Here is a 22,430-nt window from a genome sequence, read left to right as displayed (position 1 = left end):
GTTGCCAGGAGAACGGTACTTGCCTGGCTGCATTGTGCCAAGTGTAAAGTTTGGTGGAGGGTGGATTTTGGTGTGGGGTTGTTTTTCAGGGGTTGGGCTTGATTACTTAGTTCCAGTGAAAGGACCTCTTAATGCTTCATCATCCTAAGACATTTTGCACAATCTCATGCTCCCAACTTGGCGTGAACAGTTTGGGGATGGTCAACATGACTGTGCACCAGTACACAAAGCAAGGTCCATAAGACATGAATGAGCGAGTTGTGGAGGAACTTGACTGGTCCTGACCTCAACCCAATAAACATCTTTGGGATGAATTAGAGTGGAGACTACGAGGGAGGCCTTCTCATCCAACATCAGTCTCTGATCTTACAAATGTGCTTTTAGATGAATGGTCAAAAATTCCCATAAACACACTCCTAAAACTTGTAGAAAGTCTTCCAAGAAGAGTTGAAGCTGTTATAGCTGCAGAGGGTGCAGGGCCAACTCTAAACCCTATGTATTAAGAATGGGATGTCATTCAGGTTCATGTGCATATAAAGGCAGGTCGCTCAAAACTTTTGGCAATATAGTGTATTTTTGGACAACAGTGGTATATTCAGAAAAAGCATTTCAAATGAAATTGTGAATAAATAAAGTGTTTTCATACTGTACTTTAATCAGTTTTCAAAAATTAAGTCAAAAAGATCCTGCTCATTCCTGCTTGTTGCTTATAAATATCATTGGTGAGGTTGCCATAAAATAAGGCATCAAGTGTCCTAATGTTTAGTGAGCCAGTGTCACATAACATTCTAAGTTACTTTGCACTGTTCATACTATAAGAAATTACAGTGGGAATTGTTTCTTTTGTTTCTTGTATTCAAATTTTAAAGAAAAATCAACATTTTGAAAATTACATTAGAGGGTGCGAGTCGTCATTAGCCATGAATTTAGCCTTTTTCAACCCCAAAGATTAAAAGTTTTAAACACAAACCTAAGTAAAACTTTAAAGTTTTGGTGGCACTTAAGGAGTTAAAATCTCTTGTGTTAATCTTATTATGGTTAAAGATCAAACTATTCTCCATTAGTCTGCCACATGTTATTATTTTAGATCAAGTGGTTTCAAAACCAGTGGATACAACAGAGGTCAAACCCTGAATGAAATCTTTTCACAAAGTCAGATTTTTCACATTGTACGTCGTACTTGTGCTGTAATTCATATGTTATTCACCCTCTAGAGAAAGAAAACAAATAACAAAACAAACATACTGATCACAGTCTAAGGATGTACTCACACTATGCACATTGTACTGTACCAGAGTACATTTGACCCCCAAAGTATGGTTAGTTTGTCTATTTTGATACCTCTGTACGCTACCAGGGTGTGGTACAGCCATAAACCCACAATTACGATGAATGCTATCACGCTATCGTCCAGTTTTCTTCAAAACAATCTTTTAATGACTCAAGCGTACTCGGGTACAAATCAAAATGTGTGCTGACCTGTGTACAATAACTTTTGAGTATGGTTGGGTCTGGTTAACTATAATGTGAGTAAGCCCTAAATCTTCTTCAAAGAATCTTCTTCATAAGAGTCTTCATCAAAATCAAATTTTAAATGAAAGTTAAAATATTAAAGAGTATTGTAATCCTCACATGAGTGTGTTGAGTCTACAGTGTTTATCCTTCAGTAGATCACAGATCTGTATCACTCTTGTGTTGTTTAGTTTATGATTATTCAGATTCAGATCTCTCTGGAGTAAAATATTTATACCAAGAGTTTCACTCAGATACTTGAAGCCTTCAGCTGCAGAGGAGCTTTTCAAAAACCTGAAGAAAACAAAAAAATTAATCAACCCAAACGTACAAAATAAAATTTAGGAAATGCTGCTCAAAGGGAACATATCATGTACATCTGACTTTTTTATGTTTAAGTGCTATAATAGGGCCCTCAGTGCTTTTATCAACCTAGAAAATGCTCTCCTTGTGATGTCAGAAGGGGATCTTTTTATAATAATGCCGCCCCTTAATCTGCACTGACATTTAGTGCAATGATTAACTCATTTGCATTTTAAAGGACACACCCAAAAACAACACTTCTGCATACACCTACAAAGTGTCAATTTTAGCATCTTATAACAAATGATCTGTTGGGTATTTTAAGCTAAAACTTTACATACATACTCTGGGAACACCAAAGATTTATTTGTCATCTTAAAGTATTGTGAAATGTCCACTTAAATGAAAACCCTAACAACATTTTACAACAAATTATATAGTAAATATTAAAATATATTTAAAAAAATACTTTTAAAAAGAAAATTCTTTATTATTATTTTTTGTCAGCAGAGATTGGTAGGCCTATTAGTAAAGATGACTTTCTCAGGCCTTAATGAATTACATGCCAAAGGTAACAGTTTTAAAATTTGAAAAAAGTTTTTTCCAGAGTCTGCATGGCTATAAAAGTAAAAAATATTATTTTTAGATTCTGATTCTTAAAAAGCTTGTCTTTTGTCATGTTAAATTTGAAGGCCCTTTAAAAGAGCACCTATGGTCCGATTCATGATTTTACATTTTCTTTGGTGTGGAAGTGTGTATTGGAAGTCTTCTCAGGTCCAAAGAAATGTACCCGACCCGAAATGACCTGAAACACTTTTTATCCGAATCCGACGTGCATAAACATTTTTTTTCAATCAAGTCAGACATAATGAAACCCTGGCGTCCTCGCAACCAATTTGGCAAGCTGCTTAATTTGTTTTACATTGTAATCTGATGACAACACCAAGGTAACCACTAAAATGTGCATTTAAACTTGACTGACATGTGTGTTGAAAAAATTAACCTACCGCCAGCCACACAATGTCACAAGTGCCTTGGCAAACAGAAGAGAGATTTGAAAAGGACACTGACGCACACACGAGAGAGTTTGGGTTGTCTCAGGTGCGTTCGGCAAAAACACATTCATTTTGAATTAGCCGATACCTGATGTCACTATTATTACACAACCCGTGTCCAAGGCACACTTTTAGACCCAAACCTGCTTGGGTCTCGGGCTGGACCCCGGGTTTTTCGGATCTAAGTAGATAACCTCTGGTGTGTATTAGTAATTTACCGATATGCTATAAATCCCAAAGAAAACGATGACACGAGTTATCTTCTCCAACTTAAATCTCTTTTCTTGGACAATAAGAATTTGAACAGTAACTCCCTCAAAAGACTCTCAATCATGTATCCAAAAGTTTTAATACAGTATTTGAGTTTAACATAAATTGAATAAAGGGATCTTATATATGAGGGCTTGAGCACTGATGGTACACAATTGTAACGACTACATTTGTTTACACAGAAAACAACCAAATCCCTGTGTAGAAATAATTTTAAAGTCATTTTCAGCCTCTGTTGGCTTCATATTTTATGTGAAATTTGTCATTTGTCCCCCTCCCCATTGTATTCCTCAGTCAATGTTCATCTATGGCAGGTGTCACCAACCCTGCTCCTGGAGGGCTACCATCCTGCAGACTTCAGTTCCAACCCAGCTCCAACACACCTGTCTGTAATTATCAAGCAACCCTGAACACCTTGATTTGCTGCTTCAGCTGTGTTTGATTAGGGTTGGAGGTCAAATCTGCAGGATGGTAGCCCTCCAAGAACAGGGTTGGTGACACCTGATCTATGGCATTTAATATTTTGGCTTTCATTACCATTTTAGTTTTTCCTTAAAATCAAATCATCAAAATCAAAACAGGAAATTATCATAAATTTGATAGTTTCAGTCCTTGATATTGATTAGTTAAGACAATTTTGAAGCGGTTGTAAATGGTTTTGTAATTACATTACATTAAAATGATTGGCAACCATTCCACCAATAACTTACACCAGGGGTTCTCAAACTTTTTCAGTGTGCGGCTCCCCTACAGTTCTAAAACTTAAATTTTAATAAAAAAACATATTAAATTATACAAAGTAGTGCTGATGGTTAGTAGCCTTATTTATTAGGTTTAATTACACAGAATTCATGATAAATTAATGTATTTTATACCGCTGACTTACACAGCTTAGCTGAAAAATGTTTTTAATCAATATTATGACATTTTGTGTATTTCAGTTTATTGCTTAAAACTAAATCTTTACTCACAATATACAACAGTCTTCGGTACTTTACTGCTTAATTATTTTAATTCACAGCTCACCTGACTTTCTTGAGTGCACAGTCTTGATCTTGTATTAAATCATAGATGTGTTTGGCTCCTGATTCTCCAGGATCATTTCCACTGAGATCCAGCTCTATCAGATGTGATGGGTTTGATCTCACAGCTCTAGACAAAGACTCATAACCTTCTTCTCCAATACTGCAGCATGAGAGACTGAAGAAGAGAAGTTTTCATTAATAATCACATCCATTATTTTATCACATAAACTGTAAGTGAATAATAACACAAATTATTATTCTTTCTTTACCTTAGAAAAGGATGTGTTAATTGTGTACACATTTTTTGTGTTATGCCATTTAACACATCATAGGGCTTTTAACACTGGAAATAGTTTACCCCCGGGTTATTCTAAACTCCATGTAAACGGAATCCTGGGTTATCGGTTTCATGTTTTACACTGTTCATAGTTAATCAAGGGTTAATAGATAACTCTGGGTATTCATAATCTGACATTTCACACTGTGCATTCCTAAACCCTAGGTCAGGATTCTCCAACCCTGCTCCTACCTTTAAACCAGGGCTAGCAGGGTTTCATAACCCTGGGTTAATTTCAGGGATAACCCCACGTCTAAGGCTATGTCCACACAAAGCCAGTGCATTCCCTATCCGATCATTTTTTTTCCTTGCTCTAAAAAAATAATCCGTAAACACGAAACCACTGAAACCGGCTGAAAGCGGTGTAGTATATATGCCGGACCAGTATGGGGCGCTGTAATTCTGCCACAGATATACACTATACACGGAGAAGAAGACTTTGAGCATGCGCATAGCCAACGTATGGTGTTGTCCGTTATCGCTTGTTGGTCACCACAATTGCATAGAAGCAATAGATTTTGCTGTAATAAAGCTAGTAGGCTTTAGTAGCTTCTGTAGCACGAGTAGCTTCTGTAGCACGAACACAATCACGTAGTCCGCCGTTATTGTTGTTGCTGTTTCGTGTGACGCTTCTGACACGTGATGTGATGACGTTTTCACTTCACAAAATATATGGATTGGCTGTACAGACGAAACCGCAAGGGTGTCGGTTTCAGATTTTTCCACTTTAGGACCCGGTTTCAAAAAATAGCGGATTCAGTCTCCCTAAACGCCGGATCCGTGTGGATGAAACGCCAATACGATAACAAATTTATACGTATACAGTGATACGCGTCTCCGTGTGGACAGCCCCTAAATTACAAGTGTGAAACGATCCTCAAAAAAGGGTTAAAAGCAGGGTTTAGTGATTTGGATTGATTTGTTAAGAAAAGAGAAAGTTTTCCATCTTTTAAAATCTTTAATAATCCCACACAGAGTAATTTCTTGATGTAATGTTGTTACCTGAGTTTGTGTAGTTGACAGTTTGTATTTTCTAATCCGTTGTGAAGTTTCTTGACTCCTGAATCCTGTAGATTATTGTTGCTCATGTCGAGCTCTTTTAAACCGGGCTTTGATCTTAAAACTGAAGCTAAAGCTGAACAACTTTCTTCTGTTAGACCACAACCACTTAATCTGAAATAATACACAACACAAACTTCATTAATACACAACACTCTTATCATGGCTGTGTACTGTATTAATTTGCTTCATTCATAAACTCATTTCAATACAAAAACATCACAACAATAAACCCATGATATTAAATGATGTTGTGTTTGTTAAGAGACTTTAAATAAAGATGAAATCCTCACATGAGTGTGTTGAGTCTACAGTGTTTATCCTTCAGTAGATCACAGATCTGTATCACTCTTGTGTTGTTTAGTTTATGATCATTCAGATTCAGATCTCTCTGGAGTAATGGATTTATACCAAGAGTTTCATTCAGATATTTGAAGCCTTCAGCTGCAGAAGAAGTCTGTAATAATCTGGAGACAAAAGTTTATATTTTGTAATATTTACTGTCACAACATTATATTGCAAAATGTTACATATTTAAAAAAAAAACAGGGCCCTTATGTATAAAGCCGCTCAGAGTAAAATGTTAGTCGTAAAAATTCTTAGACTTAAGAATAAGTTTGATTTTTAAAGCCTCCTAAGTGTTAAGACTAGGTCTCAGCTCCTAAATTATTTAAGAGAGCTGGAGAGGTCTCTTAACCTAGTTAAGAGTAACAAGAGGGCAGCATGGTCGTATGGTCGCATGGGCGGAGATTATGCACTTTACAACAAAGAATGTGCTTTAATTCAAATGTACAACCCCAAATCAGAAAAAGCTGGGACACTGTAGAAATTGTGAGTAAAAAAGGAATGGAATAAATTACAAAGTATAAATAACACATCAAATATAGAAAGTGAGACATTTTGAAATGTCATGCCAAATATTGGCTCATTTTGGATTTCATGAGAGCTACACATTCCAAAAAAAGTTGGGACAGGTAGCAATAAGAGGCCAGAAAAGTTAAATGTACATATAAGGAACAGCTGGAGGAGGACCAATGTATAGAAATGGGAATGCTGTCCCATTCTTGTCTAAAACAGGCTTCTAGTTGCTCAACTGTCTGAGGTCTTCTTTGTGGCATCTTCCTCTTTATGATGCACCGAATGTTTTCTGTGGGTGAAAGATCTGGACTGCAGGCTGGCCATTTCAGTACTCAGATCCTTCTTCTATGCAGTCTTGATGTTGTAATTGATGCAGTATGTGGTCTGGCATTGTCATGTTGGAAAATGCAAGGTCTTCCCTGAAAGAGACGATGTCTGAATGGGATCATATGTATCTAGAACTTGGATAAACCTTTCAGCATTGATGGTGCCTTTCCAGATGTGTAAGCTGCCCATGCCACACCCACTCATGCAACCCCAAACCATCAGAGATGCAGGCTTCTGAAATGAGCGCTAATAACAACTTGGGTTGTCCTTGTCCTCTTTAGTCCGGATGAAAAGTCCCAGTTTTCCCAAAAGAACTTCAAATTTTTATTTGTCTGACCACAGAACAGTTTTTCACTATGCCAAGGTCCATTTTAAATGAGCCTTGGCCCAGAGAAAACACCTGCACTTCTGGGTCATGTTTAGATATGGCTTCTTATTTGACCTATAGAGTTTTAGCTGGCAACGGCGAATGGCACGGTGGATTTTGTTCACTGACAATGTTTTCTGGAAGTATTCCTGAGCCCATGTTGTGATTTCCATTACAGTAGCATTCCTGTATGTGATGCTGTGCCGTCTAAGGGCCCGAAGATCACGGGCATCAAGTATGGTTTTCCGGCCGTGACCCTTACACACAGAGATTGTTCTAGATTCTCTGAATCTTTGGATGATATTATGCATTGTAGATGATGATAATTTCAATCTCTTTGCAATTTTTCTCTGAGAAACTCAGAAAACTATTTTTCGCCGCAGCATTGGGGGAATTGGTGATTCTCTGCCCATCTTGACTTCTGACAGACACTGCCACTCTGACAGGCTTTTTTATACCCAATCATGTTGCCAATTGACCTAATAAGTTGCAAATTGGTCCTTAAGCTGTTCCTTATTTGTACATTTACATTTTCTGACCTCTTATTGTTTCCTGTCCCAACTTTTTTTGGAATGTGTAGCTCTCATGAAATCCAAAATGAGCCAATATTTGGCATTACATTTCAAAATGTCTCACTTTCAACATTTGATATGTTATCTATATTCTATTGTGAATAAAATATAAGTTTATCAGATTTGTAAATTATTCCATTACTTTTTTACTCACAATTTCTACAGTGTCCCAACTTTTTCTGATTTGGGGTTGTATTTCTACTGCACTTTTGACAAATTTCTTGTTGCATTGTTGCAAAGCAGCAAATTACAGTAAATACATGTTAGTAGTATATAGACAGTAAATAGGAATAAATATAACAATATAATAATATAATATACAGTATAAAATGGATAAGATGTATATTAGCAAAACTTATTTAAGGGCTTGAACGGTACCAAGATTTTTCATGAGCAGACAATCTATCAAGACAAACTACTTAAATTGTATATAAAATAACATTGACAAAAGTTAGATAAACTGAAAAAAAATTCGGGGTAACACCTAAAATTTGATGTTTTTTACATACAGGCTCTGGGCCCGTATGCTAGAGCTGGGCAAAAAAATCAGCTGCGATTGTCATTTGTGTCTCATCAGTAAAGCCGGTTTGGTGATTAGTATTAAATCGACATCACCTGCTTTAAGATAGAGCGGCATTTATTACACAGAGCCATATTTCACAGAGAACCCTAGCCTTTCAAGGTATGTGCAAGCAAATACAAAAATTAAAAGACAGTCAATGCTAATGTAAACCCTGGTTGGATAAGAATTTAAACCCATTCCGGTATGCACGCAGGCTCCTTGAGGAGAAGACAAGCGGAATTTTGGATGTTTCCAAAGAAGAACTGCAGGAATACATCCACACTCAGTATAGTGACCCAGCAAGGAATAAACCCCTAGATTCACCAGGTTATGTGCCTAGACCTTCAGAACCATCACCCCTGTTTGATGTATCACCACCAAAGTTCAGCGAGATCAAGCAGGTGATCCAGCGGGCAAGATCTGCTTCAGCACCAGGCCCGAATGGGATACCTTACAAACTGTATAAGCACTGCCCAGGAGTGGTGAAGCTGCTATGGACCCTGATGAGAACCACATGGAATAAGCAGACCATACCATCCGAGTGGCAGAGGGCAGTGGCAGTTGCTATTCCCAAACAACAGAACGCTAAGACCATTGAGCAATTTAGAAGCATAGCTCTATTGAATGTGGAGGGGAAAATTTTCTTCTCGGTGATGGCAAGAAGAGTGACCACCTACCTCACAGAGAACAACTACATTAATACCAGTTGTCAGAAAGCCGGGATTCCAGGTTTCCCTGGCTGTGTAGAACATGCTTCCATGATTTGGGAACAGATCCAGACGGGTAAAAGGGAGAAGACAGATCTGCATGTCATATGGCTAGATCTAGCTAATGCCTATGGGTCAGTGCCACACCTGCTGATAGCCCACGCATTGGAATTCTTCTACGTCCCAGACAACATCAGGACCATGATCATGAACTACTACCAGGAAATGTACATGTGCTTTGCACTGAAGAATGTCACTACTGGCTGGCAACAACTGGAAGTATGGATCGCAATGGGATGTTCCATTTCTCCAATCCTCTTTGTGGCAGCATTTGAAGTGATCTTGATCGGGGCTAGGCAGGTGGTGGGTGGGGTCCGGCTGCCTGCAGGTCAGAGGCTCCCACCCTTAAGGTGCTATATGGACGACATTACCTGCTTGTTACGAACTGCCCCATGTACAGTCAGGCTGCTTAAGAGGCTAGATGAGCTGATCACCTGGGCCAGAATGAAGTTCAAGCCGCAGAAGTCAAGGAGCCTCTCATTGAGAAAGGGGGAGAGAAATGACAGAGTCACCTTCACTATCAGCGGGGAAGACATCCCCCACATCGTGGATCAGCCTATCCGAAGCTTGTGAAAACTGTACACATCTGGTCTTTCAGACAAAGATATGGGGAAAATCATCCTTCAGCAGCTCCTAGAAGGCCTGTCCAAGATCGACGCTAGCCAGTTACCTGGAAAGTACAAGGTGTGGTGTTATCACTTCACCCTGTACCCAAGGGTGATGTGGCCTCTGAAGCTGTGTGAAGTTACCTCATCAGCAGTAAGCCGGATGGAGGCAAAAGCCAATTCCTTCATCCGCAAATGGCTCGGCCTACCACGATGCTTTTCGGCTGCTGGTCTGTATGGATGTAATGCACTCCAGTAACCCTAAAATCCATTACCTTGGGCTATAGGCAGGAGAAGGCAAGGCTGGTGATGGAATTAAGGGACTCCACCGACAGGACAGTGGCTGACGCAAATGCCAGAGTTGAGACTGGAAGGAAATGGAGGGCGAAGGAGGAGGTGCAGAAGGTGATTGGAAGATTACAACATCAACAAATTGTGGGCATGGTCCAGACAGGGCGGGCAGGCCTTGGATGGAGCGAGCCAACAATTCTATGGTCCAAGGCAAGTAGGAAGGAGAGGAAGGACCTAGTGGTAGCAGAGGTCACCAGGATTGAGCAGGAGGAGCTCAGAGTAAGGTCTGTGACACAGGGGCAGCAGGGGCGGTGGACAACGTGGGAGGGCATCGCGAGCAGAGCAATCAGCTGGGCAGAGTTCTGGAAACTGCCACAGGCTCGGCTCAGTTTCCTCATCAGGGCAACATACGACACCCTCCCGTGCCCAAAAAACCTCCACCAATGGCTTGGAACAGAACAATCCTGTGATCTCTGTGGGACCATCAACGTCTCACTCCAGCATGTTTTATCAGGCTGTAAAACAGCGCTGATAAAAGGTCGGCTTAGATGGCGGCACGACCAAGTGCTCAGGAAGTTGGCAGAGGTGCTGGAGAAATGTCGGCAGGAGGCAAACCAGCAAAGTCCAACACAGAGCCGATCCAGGATCCACTTCCTCAGGCAGGGAGAATCCGCAAGGCATACCAGCAAGAGACCACCCGCCAAGTTATTAACATCAGGGGCGGAGTGGAAGATGGAAGTAGATCTGGGAAGGCAACTCTATTTCCCACAGGAGATATGCAGCACCACATTAAGACCAGATGTAGTGCTGTGGTCTGTAGCTGTAAAGTCAGTGATACTGATCGAGCTGACAGTGCCATGGGAGGAGGGACTGGAAGCTGCATATGAGAGGAAGAAGGCAAAGTACACAGACTTGGTCGTGGAGTGTAGAGAAAGCGGATGGAGTGTGAGGTTGTACCCGGTGGAAATGGGAGCCAGAGGCTTTGTGGGCAGATCAATTTCATGCCTGCTCAGGGACCTGGGACAACGGGGAGCCATACTGAGTAGATCCACCAAGGAGCTCTCTGAGGAAGCAGAGAAAGCAAGCCACTGGCTCTGGCTGAGACGACGAGACAAGGCTTGGAGAATCAATTAGGCTTTGCTGCAGGGGGTGTCAGGGAGACGTCCCTGGTCACCGCCCCGCCATCAGGAGACGTACTGGGTCAAGGGGCGAAACGTTAATGAGTGGTGGTCCCCAGCTGAAGACCCTGCAGCAAAGCCATGTGGTATGCGGCCAGGTTTAGGCCTGCCTCAGGGAAGAGGACGCCTCTGCCATGCATAGTCCTCCAGGCACCGTAGGAGGTGCGACAGGCCTAAGGCCCAGCAGAAAGACCATCTCGCTGTAATGAATAAAGTTGGATATTAAGATGAAATCTGACGCATCTAGCTTCAGTGTTAAAACTGATCAAATAATTGCTGTCTGTGAACAAGTACAAATACAAGTTTGACATTAACAGCATGGTACATAAAAATACATAAAATATATAATTCATATTGTCATACTGCCATTTGTCCCTGTGTTACGTCCCTCCATTACATGTTGGGGCTCTGTTTATTTTTCTAATAATTGGCTGCTTGGCAGTGTGTTCTTCATTTGTTATTGTGTGCAGGTGTGATCTGTAACGAGTGGGCGGAGGGACACCCTTTAAAACCTTTCGTGTGGATGGAGGCTGGAGCTGACTACCACGCCTGTGATTGATCTTCCTGCCTCAATTTCTATTTCGTTGTAGTTAAACTCCTATTTTCTGTTTTGATTGTCAGTTATGTAGTTGTTTAATAAATCCCTTAGATAAACGAGTCCAATCGACTTTGCGGTCCTTTCTGTGTTGTGGTTAGTGTGCCTGATCATAACAATTGGGAGCTCGTCCGTTTGTTTTTTTTGGGGGTAGAAAGTAATTTGTGGTGAGCGACTTGTGGTGAGTACCATATATTTTTTTTCTGGGTAGAGGAGCGTGCACCTCAATAAGTAAGTCATCGGGCAGACATAGAGTCTGCCACTTTATTATTTTAGTTTCATTATTTTTGGTGGTATCCTTAGTCGGTACGTTTCGGGGGTTGTGGTAGACTGCGTAATCGGTCTACTATGTCCTCACGAGCTTAACGTTTAATGTACACCGGGTAGGGGATCCACTGAAGACTAGTGAGGCTAAGTTTAGATTTTTTTTGGATAGGTAAGTAGGGGTTGGGGTGTGGCAGTGAATCTCCCAGTCTTTTGGTACTTGCTTATTTTGTCGTTTAAGTGATTTAATAATGCACCACATAAAGTGGTGTTTAAACAGGCTGAGGTCGAGTTTAGACTTTTGTTGGCTGCAGTGATTTTTGGGGTTTAGCCCATTTTGTGTCTAACTTTTCCTCAGCTTGTCAGTATTGTGGCGTGGTTCTTATGTTAAAGTTTTGTGTTCATTTTGGGGATTTTGATCACTTCGTTTCTAGTTTTCCCTGTAGTTATGTAGCAGCCTGTAGTATTTAGTTTTCTTTATTTTGAGTTACTATATTAATCATGTCTATAGCTCCGGAGTTTGTTGAAAACCCTTCTGTAGAGGCATTTAATAATCTTAAAAAGGAGCAACTTTTGGAATTGGCTACTTTTTATGAGATTGAATTGTCCGCTTCCGAAAAACGTCTCAAACAAACCATTAAAACTGTTCTCTTACCATTTTTGGTAGAGAAGAGGGTTTTACCTCCTGTTGATATGAGGGATACTATTCGGTTGAAAGAGCTTTCTATTCGAGAGCGAGAGTTAGACAATGAGAGAGAGTCATTGCGTTTAAAGGTCTCTGAGAATGAATTGGAAATGAAACGCTTAGATTTAAAAGCTAGACAGGAAAATATTGATCTCATTCACACAGGGTCTTTTGACGTGAGCAAAAATATTAGGCTTGTACCACCGTTCATTGAAAAAGACGTGGAAAAATATTTTCCGCATTTTGAGAAAGTTGCGTCAACTTTAAATTGGCCAAAAGAAGTATGGACTTTGTTAATTCAGTCAGTGTTAACTGGTAGGGCACAAGAAGTGTACTCTTCACTTTCACTTGAGCAAAGTAAAGACTATGGTGTGGTTAAGGCAGCTATTCTTAATTGTTACCAATTAGTTCCAGAAGCTTATCGACAGCGCTTTCGCCGATGTGAGAAAACTGAGCAGCAGACTTATATCGAGTTTGCTCGTGAGAAGGAGGCTTTGTTTGATCGATGGTGTTCGTCAAGTGAAGTAGACAGCCAGGCAAAGTTGCGAGCTTTAATTCTTGTGGAAGAATTTAAAAACTGCTTGCCCGATGTTGTAGCTACTTACCTTAATGAACATAAAGTCGATTCTTTGCATGAAGCTGCTGTTTTGGCAGATGAATTTGTTTTGACCCATCGTATCTTTAAAGAACGATATAAACCTATAGGTTCATCTCCAAATTCCAGTTATGCTGCTGTTCATTCTTCTAGTAGTTCAGAGCAGGCTTGTTTTTATTGTAAGAAGCCTGGGCATTTTGTGGCAGACTGTCCAGTGTTGAAGAAAAAGCAAGCTGCGAAAGGCTTTGGGTTGATTAAAGCATCTCCACATTTTGCTTCGCCCTGTCCTGAATTTTTAAGTGACGTGAAGACCGGCTATGAACCTTTCATTAGTGATGGTTTTGTGTCATTGTGTGAGGATGGTGATAGTTTAATTCCTGTACGCATTTTGCGTGACACCGGCGCTGCACAATCATTTATTTTAAATGGGGTTTTACCTTTGTCTCAAACAACAGAAAATGGCACTAGTGTATTAGTTCGTGGCTTTGAGATGGGCGTTACTGTTGTTCCACTTCACCAAATCATTTTAAAATCTGGTGTAGTCACCGGCCGCTTTGTGGTTGGTGTTCGTGAATCTTTGCCCATTCCTGGCGTGTCCTTTATTTTGGGCAATGATTTGGCAGGTGGTAATGTGTGGAACCGAGTAAATACGGAAGTTCTTCCTCAAGTTGTTACTATACCTGGCAAGACAGTAGAGCATGAGTGTGTAGAGAAAAATCCAGATGTGTTTCCCGCATGCGCGATTACTCGTGCTATGGTGAAGAAAGGAGGGCGCTCCTTTTCTCCTGCTGAATATGAGTTGTCTGATTCTTTCTTTGTGAATCTTGAGTCTGAGTAATCTCCTGAGTCATCTGCTGTTGATCTATCTGGGCCTGATAAGGAGATTAATAAAACTATGACGGAGTCTGCGTGCTTGTCACGCACAAAATTGATTGCTGCTCAAAAAGCAGATATGTCTTTAGTCTCTCTATCTCGTTCTGCCTTATCTGATGTTAACATTGATAAAGAACCACAATGTTTTTTCTTTCAGGATGGTGTTTTAATGAGGAAGTGGAGGCCTTACAATGTTCCTGACCATGGTAACTCTGTTTATCAAATTGTGATGCCAGTTGAATATAGGGATAAAATTTTGAGTGTAGCCCATGACTGTGTAGCTGGTCATATGGGGGTTGCCAAAACATTAAATCGTGTTAGCCAACACTTTTACTGGCCAGGGTTGAAGCGGGATGTAGTTAGCTTCTGTAAAACTTGTAACGTCTGTCAGCTGGTTGGTAAACCCAACCAGAAAATCTCTCCTGCTCCTCTGTATCCCATCCCTGTGGTGGCCCCGCCATTTGATCATGTCATTGTTGATATTGTTGGTCCACTTGTGCGTTCCACGAGTGGATATCAATATCTTTTAACAATGATGTGTGCATCTACTCGTTTTCCGGAGGCTATTCCTCTACGAAAAATTTCCGCTAAAGTTGTGTTAAAGGAACTGCTAAAATTCTTCTCTGTGTTTGGTCTGCCAAAAATCATCCAAACTGATCGTGGATCGAATTTCATGTCTCGCGTATTCACCCGTGTTTTGAAACAGCTTAGCATACAACATAATGTTTCCAGTGCCTATCATCCTGAAAGCCAGGGGGCACTGGAACGTTATCATCAAACTCTGAAGGGGATGTTGCGCGCATATTGCCTTGAGACCGGTAAGGATTGGGTAGATGCAGTTCCCTGGTTGCTGTTTGCCTGTAGAGAGGTGAGACAGGAGTCACTTGGGTTTAGTCCCGCTGATCTTGTTTTTGCACACAATCCACGAGGTCCGTTGGCTGTATTAAAAGATCAGTTTTTAAGTGATCTCCCTGCAAAAGACATTTTGAGTTATGTGTCAAATTTTCGTTCTCGTTTACACAGAGCCCGTGAGTTGGCCCATGAAAATCTTGAGCAAGCACAAGATAAGATGAAAAGCTGGTACGACCGTAAGACTATAGATCGACACTTCAAAGTGGGTGATAAAGTACTTATGTTACGTCCCATTCCTGGATCTGCGCTACAAGCCCGTTTTAGTGGTCCATATGTGGTAGTGCATAAAGTTTCTGACCGCGATTATGTAATCGCCACTCCAGATCGACGACAGCAAAAGCGACTCGGTCACATTAATATGTTGAAGCCTTATTTTGAGCGTACTTCTCTTTCCGCTTCTTCAGTTTCATTTTCAGCTGAGCTGGAATCTGATTCATCGGGGTCGACAAGTGATAAATCCGTGCTGTTATCTGTTGTGGTGGAAGAGAGTGATGAAATTGAAAATAATCCATCTCGTGCTCTAATTGAGGGTCGTCTTAACAACACTGAAATGCTCTCAGTCTTAGCTGATCACCTCCCACACCTCACAGACTCTGAGAAGGCTGACATTTTGGACGTTGTTCATCAATTTCGAGAGTTGTTTAGTGATGTTCCAAAACAAACTCATGTCATTGAGCATGACATTGATGTTGGAACAACAGCACCAATAAAACAACATCCATACAGGGTAAATCCTTTGAAACGTGCTGTGTTAAAGAAGGAAGTACAGTATATGCTTCTAAATAACATTGCAGAGCCTAGCATGAGTGCATGGAGTTCTCCATGTCTCTTGGTGGCAAAGCCTGATGGTACGTTTAGGTTTTGTACAGATTATCGGCGTGTTAATGCAGTTACTAGACCTGACTGTCATCCTTTGCCTAGGTTGGATGATTGTATTGATCACGTGGGTTCTGCGGTTTTTGTTAGTAAGTTTGACTTGCTGAAAGGCTATTGGCAGGTTCCCCTTACTAGTCGTGCAAGAGAAATATCTGCATTTGTTACCCCAGACGACTTTCTGAATTACCACGTCATGGCTTTTGGAATGCGTAATGCTCCCGCAACATTTCAGCGGTTAATAAATACAGTGTTGTCTGGCATGTCTGGTTGTGAGGCCTATTTGGACGATGTGGTCCTTTATAGTGCATCATGGCCAGAGCATGTTCAGCAGATCCGAGAACTGTTTTGTCGACTCTCTGCAGCCAATTTGACCATTAATTTAGCTAAATGCGAGATTGGCAAAGCAACAGTTACTTACTTGGGTAGAGTAGTAGGAGGTGGCCAGGTGCGTCCTTTGGAGGCTAAAGTGTCTGCTATCTGTAGTTTCCCTCCCCCTGCTGATCGTCGTGAGTTGCGCAGATTTCTTGGTATGGTGGGCTACTACCGTAGTTTTTGCAGGAATTTTTCATCTGTAGTAGCTCCACTGACTAATTTACTTAGTCCAAAGGTTGTATATGAGTGGTCTGAATACTGTCAGAGCGCCTTTGAGAATGCAAAGGCATTACTCATTTCAGCTCCTGTGTTAGCTGCACCTGATTTTGAGACACCTTTTTTTTTAATGGTTGACGCTAGTGATCAAGGTGCTGGCGCTGTTCTTCTTCAAGATGTTGAGAATGTCCATCACCCCGTTTGCTACTTCTCTAAGAAGTTTAACTTATATCAACGGTGGTACTCAACCATCGAAAAGGAGACGCTAGCCCTTGTTCTTGCGGTCCAACACTTTGAAGTATATCTGGGTGCTTCAGATAGAACGATTGTTTATAGTGATCATGACCCCCTGAAGTTCCTTAGCCGCATGAGAAATACCAATCAGCGCCTGATGCGGTGGAGTTTGATTCTACAGCCTTTTAACATCGAGGTTAAGCATATCCGTGGCTCTGACAACGTCTTGGCAGACGCCTTGTCTAGGGTACCTTAGTTTAGTATTTTCATGTCTACAGTTAATGGGTAACTGTATGGTCGTGTGTTTGTTTGTTTGTGTATGGTATTGTGTGTGTTGTCATTTAATTATGAAGACTGGAGTCAACATTTTGGTTTGAGGGTGTGTTACGTCCCTCCATTACATGTTGGGGCTCTGTTTATTTTTCTAATAATTGGCTGCTTGGCAGTGTGTTCTTCATTTGTTATTGTGTGCAGGTGTGATCTGTAACGAGTGGGCGGAGGGACACCCTTTAAAACCTTTCGTGTGGATGGAGGCTGGAGCTGACTACCACGCCTGTGATTGATCTTCCTGCCTCAATTTCAATTTCGTTGTAGTTAAACTCCTATTTTCTGTTTTGATTGTCAGTTATGTAGTTGTTTAATAAATCCCTTAGATAAACGAGTCCAATCGACTTTGCGGTCCTTTCTGTGTTGTGGTTAGTGTGCCTGATCATAACACCCTGTTTTAATCTAGTATTGAGGCAGGATCATGCCAGACCCATGATTTGTGTGGGATCACATGGTCTCAGTATTATTTTTATTAGACCACTTTACCTTACCATACTTTAGAATACACTATATACATTAACAGAATATTATCAGTAATTCACCAATTAGTTAGCAACTATGGCAATGCTTGACTGAAAACATACTGATCTCATGTGTAATGTACTCAGGGGCACCGTAAGGGGGGGGGGGGGAGTTAGGACAATTCTAAGGGCCCATAAACTTTTGAAGGCCCCAGCCAAGGACTGTGCCACACACGCAACCCCCTTAAGCTGAGCCCTCTTAGCTCCGCCCAGTCTTTACTCTGAGTTTTAGGCCTTCTTCAATCCACGGTCTCACAATGCGGAGTGAACTTCACAAGAGAGCAAGGTGTGTGTATTTACTGCTATTTGCTATGATATCTGCATATGTGCACTTCCTTACTATAAATGCAGTTTACACCAGTCGCGTAGCTATGGGTGGGCCTTGGACCTGTCAGCTAGGCCCACCCACCTGCCTATCCAGTAAGGCCTATTAGTTATCCTAATGAGTAAATTATGTTGCAATTATCACAATACTTGACCTATAAAATAAATCTTTTTTTTAAAACTCTTGTTTGCTATTATAATAAGAAATAAGTTAATTTTGTAAACAGTAGTGCAATAAATAGCGCATTTCGAACAGCCTCCTCTCCCCTCCTACACCCCACATCATGGAAATGAACACCCGGTTTAAGGCTGCCATGTAAGGAATAATGAGAGCTGCGCTGCTTCATTGTCTTAGAATGAAGGTCACGAAGACCTTCGGTGAGAAGACTTTACAGCTTGCTGGTGCCCCCTTTAACATCACCGTTGAGGATTCTGAACATGAGGTGTTGGTTCAGCAGCTAAAAAATAAAAGTCTTTGCAGATAACATTTGCGCCCACTTTTGCGCCCATGAGCCTTCTGGTCTGAAAACGGGTTGTGTTCAGGCGCATTGTTGCGTTGCTATTTTGAGGCAAATAAAATGGACTACAACACTGACCAACTAAAACCTGCTCTAAAGTCAATGGAGCAATATTGTTTTTGTTATTTAATGAGCGCGTTAGTAATATGCGCCTATAAACGGGATGACAACGCGCATTTGCTTATCACATGGATGCGCAGCAGCACACAAACGTTTAAAATAAAAAAATCAAAGGATTAAAATGTTAAAATGTTTAAAAAGATTATTATTGAGTGTCTTGGACATAAATGAGGACCGATTATGAGACGTTAGAAGGCGTATAAAGCTGCTTCACCTGTAGCCTGGTAAGTAATTTAATGTTTTGCTTTAAACAAATGCAAATATTGCATTTATTTAGAATTTATTTCATGCTACCCCACAGATTTATTCTATATGATGACTTTGTACCTGTGGATATGATGAGATGAGAACCGTTTTCATTTTATGCTTAAATTTCAAAACACCCACGGTGCTGTTCTAGTGCTGAAACGGCGCGTTTATAAATGATTTATCTCCTGTTTGTTACAAATAAACTATTTTTAAAGTACAAACCTTTTCTTGAGATTACACCGATCATGTTATCCATACATTTACAACAATTAAAAGCCTGCAAAGAAAACGACTTTTAAAGGTTTAAATGAAGAATTTCGTTGCAAAACGAGATAACTCTGTTTTTAACTTAATTATTATGTTATCATGTTATTATTTTGTTTTATGGTGCTACTTAGCTGTATTTTTTAAGTTATGAAGGTTTAAATCAAAACAAACCAACTGCAGTTGAATTTATATTAATTGGAATGCACAACGAAAAAACAAGATTTCTGGAGAAAAAAAACGGAATTATCTCGTTTTGCAACAAAACTCTTCAAATACCAACAAATTAGGCTACTAATTAAATTATTTTTAAAGTACAAAGCTTTTCTTGCATATTTGTAAAATATTCTTTGAGATAACACTGATCATCTGGGCTATCAATACATTTACAGCAATTAAAAGCCTGCTATTTTTACTTCCATGACTGAAAGAAAACGACTTTTAAATGTTTTAATACCAAAAAATAACAATTTCATTACAAATAAAAACAACGCAAATTTTTTAATATCAATCTTAAACTGGTGGTCTTCTTCCTCCGCTTAGTTTTTTAGTTTACAAATTCTGCCAAAATATGGAATCGGGATGGCGCCAGCGCAACTGGCTTGTAAAGGGAATGAGAGATGAGACTCTTATTGGTTTATTGCACATTCCAAATCGGCACAGGTAGTTTTTTGCTCATTACGCTGATTTCGCGTGGCATGTAAACACCTTAACCCGCTTTCTCACGGTTTTGTCCATGTGCGCATGTCTCCGCGTATGAAAGATAAACGTCACACGCGGAAGTAAGCGCAAAGAAATGCATAAAAGTCTCCGCTCGACTAAAGCAGTTGGCAGAGAAACTGTGAAAAAAAAACTCATGTTAAATTTACAGGTTCTGTAGACACGAGAAGAGATACAACAGTACAGCTTAAGACAGATATGCCGTTGGCTTTTTGATTGACTATTATGTACTATAGGTGGTGACGTCACTGCCTGCGAGAAAACTGATAATTCTCCAAGTACCATGTAAACGCAGTTGTCTGCATAACCGGTTTATTGATTTGCATGTAAACGCATGAAAACAGTTTTCTATAATAAGCAGATTTTTGATAGTTATCCGCTTATTCTGTGCATGTAAACGCACTCACTGTCAGTCCAAATCTGATTTTGGTGCATATCCGATAGGAATCCAATCACATTTAGAACGTGTGAACGGCTAAGAAAACACATGAAATCTGTTTTTTTCTAATCCGTTTCAGGCTACATCCAGAGGTGGTTTGAAATCCTTTTCAAATCGCATTTCTGGAAATCCATTTCAGTCTAACCGCCCTGATCGTATTTGTGTAGCTTTTCGGTTACATCATGCTGTCACGTCACATAAAACATGTCAGACGTCGAGGCAGATTGTCGTGCCAGCGCGACGTCATTGCCATAGAAACAGATAATTTGGAAAACAGCTATAGGACACACAAATTCTGAACAGAGTTGTGATACACAATGTGGACAGTGAGTCTGTCAAATTAGATATGCACCAAAATTAGATTTGGACTGACAGTGTGAACAAGGTATTATCTTGATAGAGAGGCTTCAAACAGCAGGAGACGTGTCACACTTCATGTGTTGACGGTTTCAAAGAAGCGAAAAAATCTTTATCATTAGATGAACTGTTGGCCAATTCCTTAGTGTGGTCCAAAGGCTTCAGAATAAATAACATTTAAATTAAACTGGCCATCAGCGCAATTCAATTGGTTTGATAGAGCAAGGGAAAAAGATCTCTAAAATACTAAAAGTACTTTTTGACTGTAAATAAAATTTTAAGGAGTAAAAAGTACTTTTTCTTAAAAAATGTAATTAAGTAAAAGTAAAAGTATTGATTTTTAATTGTACTCAAGTAAAGTAAAAATCCCCAAAAATAATACTTAAGTACAGTAATCAAGTAAAATTACTCAAGTACTTTACACCTCTGCTGTTTTGTGTTAGGATTCTAATACGAAGTCAGCCCATATAAGCTGTTTTAAGTAACATAGCCCGTATAAGCTAATTAAAATAAACTAGAAATTCGATTGGTTACACTCCAATGTTTTGTAACACAATATGCCAAGAAAAGGTTTTTAGGCAGCCGAGAATAGTTGATTCTAATAAAACAGAAATGCAACGAAGGCTAAACTAGTCCAGTTATGTATATTAGAGCTTCTCACCTTGTAACAGCCAGAGGCGCACCTTGTCAACAGGCAAGGCAGGCAACTGCTTGGAGCCCCGAGCCACTAGAGGGCCCCCGAGTTTGTTTCTCGGATGGCCAGCTACACCCGGTAGATGAACAACATGACTGCATATCAAAATTCCGATTGGATGGAATGTTGATTGACATTGGCTTAGCCCAGTCAAAATCCAACCCAGCTGGATAACTTGCCAGTTTTGATAATGAACGTAGCGAATGGGTGACGTTGTATGGTTCAGTCGTGATGTCGCAGTTGATCCGTATGGATCACAACCCACTGTTTGGCTCGCATGTGATTGCCTGATTAATACGCAAATTTAAATAGGAAAACTTTATCATATGCACGTGTTTCAAAGGCTTGCAAATGATAACACTCAAGTGATTTAAAACAATTTAACCGCATATAAAAGGCGCTAAAGTGAGCAGCCCTCTGTACCCACATGTGGTTTCATGTGCCCGGTCCAGCTCCAGTCAGGCACGTGCCCAAGTGTAAATCTTCTGGTGTAAATCTTAAGTTTAAATTTTAACAGTTAACTAGTGCAATCATTTACAAAGACAATCGCGGCAAAAACGGATCTATATGCAATGTAGTTACCCAATTTACGCTTGTAAAAGCGACGAAGTAGTCGCATTGACGCGTGCACGCACATATTCATGTCCGCGCGCGTCTTTGCGTTCATTCGCGCACAACCGCATTCAAAAGACGCCACGCGAGTGAGTTAGCTTATGAAAACATGACGAGACTAAAGGAAGTTTCTAAATAACAATGCTAATCTTATTTTGACTCGATCATTATTGGCTCTGTAGATATACATCAGAAATGTTTTGTGCAAAGCAGGGAAAGGGAAGAAGAAATGAGAGATGATGAGTTCATTAAGGGAGGTAAGACAAACAACATCCTCACCCTGTCAGGTCTCAAACATTATCAAACAAATCTCAGGAAAACCTTTTGTCAAGTCTGTAGAATTGCATTGTTGCTGAGAAAATCAACAGATGTATGTGTTATACTGTTCTGTATTTTCAGATATGAAATTAATATTTAGTTTACTAATATTTAACTCTAGGTCTAGGACACTAACTTACATAACAGTAAGCAGTAACTAGAACTGAGATTATTTAGTTGCAGTCATAAAATGACTGGTTTCTTAAAATATTCTTGTAAAAATAAGTTATTAATCATTGCTATCATTGTATAATGCA

The 22,430-nt window shown here is 40.1% G+C and overlaps 1 protein-coding gene across 11 annotated transcripts in view; it reads right to left on the bottom strand.

Annotated features, from left to right (window-relative positions):
• The window catches only part of LOC135721124 (uncharacterized), a 126,139-nt gene that overhangs the window by 15,664 nt on the left and 88,045 nt on the right, over window positions 1–22,430 (bottom strand). For 7 of the 11 annotated variants that reach the window (XR_012335915.1, XM_065243283.2, XM_065243287.2 and 4 more), the window contains 4 exons: window positions 5,855–6,028; window positions 5,505–5,675; window positions 4,167–4,340; window positions 1,633–1,806 (listed from right to left, as the gene is read on the bottom strand). Coding sequence is in view for 10 of the 11 variants with exons in the window: in XM_065243283.2 (XP_065099355.1) it covers window positions 1,633–1,806; window positions 4,167–4,340; window positions 5,505–5,675; window positions 5,855–6,028 (693 nt within the window). In the remaining variant the exon portion in view is untranslated. The remainder of the gene's footprint in view (window positions 1–1,632; window positions 1,807–4,166; window positions 4,341–5,504; window positions 5,676–5,854; window positions 6,029–22,430) is intronic. The other 4 variants (XM_073813452.1, XM_073813456.1, XM_073813453.1 and 1 more) reach the window with 3 other exon arrangements.

The sequence above is a fragment of the Paramisgurnus dabryanus genome, chromosome 24 (assembly GCF_030506205.2).
Source record: "Paramisgurnus dabryanus chromosome 24, PD_genome_1.1, whole genome shotgun sequence".
Lineage (NCBI taxonomy): Eukaryota > Metazoa > Chordata > Actinopteri > Cypriniformes > Cobitidae > Paramisgurnus > Paramisgurnus dabryanus.
Note: the sequence above shows the minus strand (reverse complement) of the source record. Positions and strands in the feature narration are given on the sequence as shown.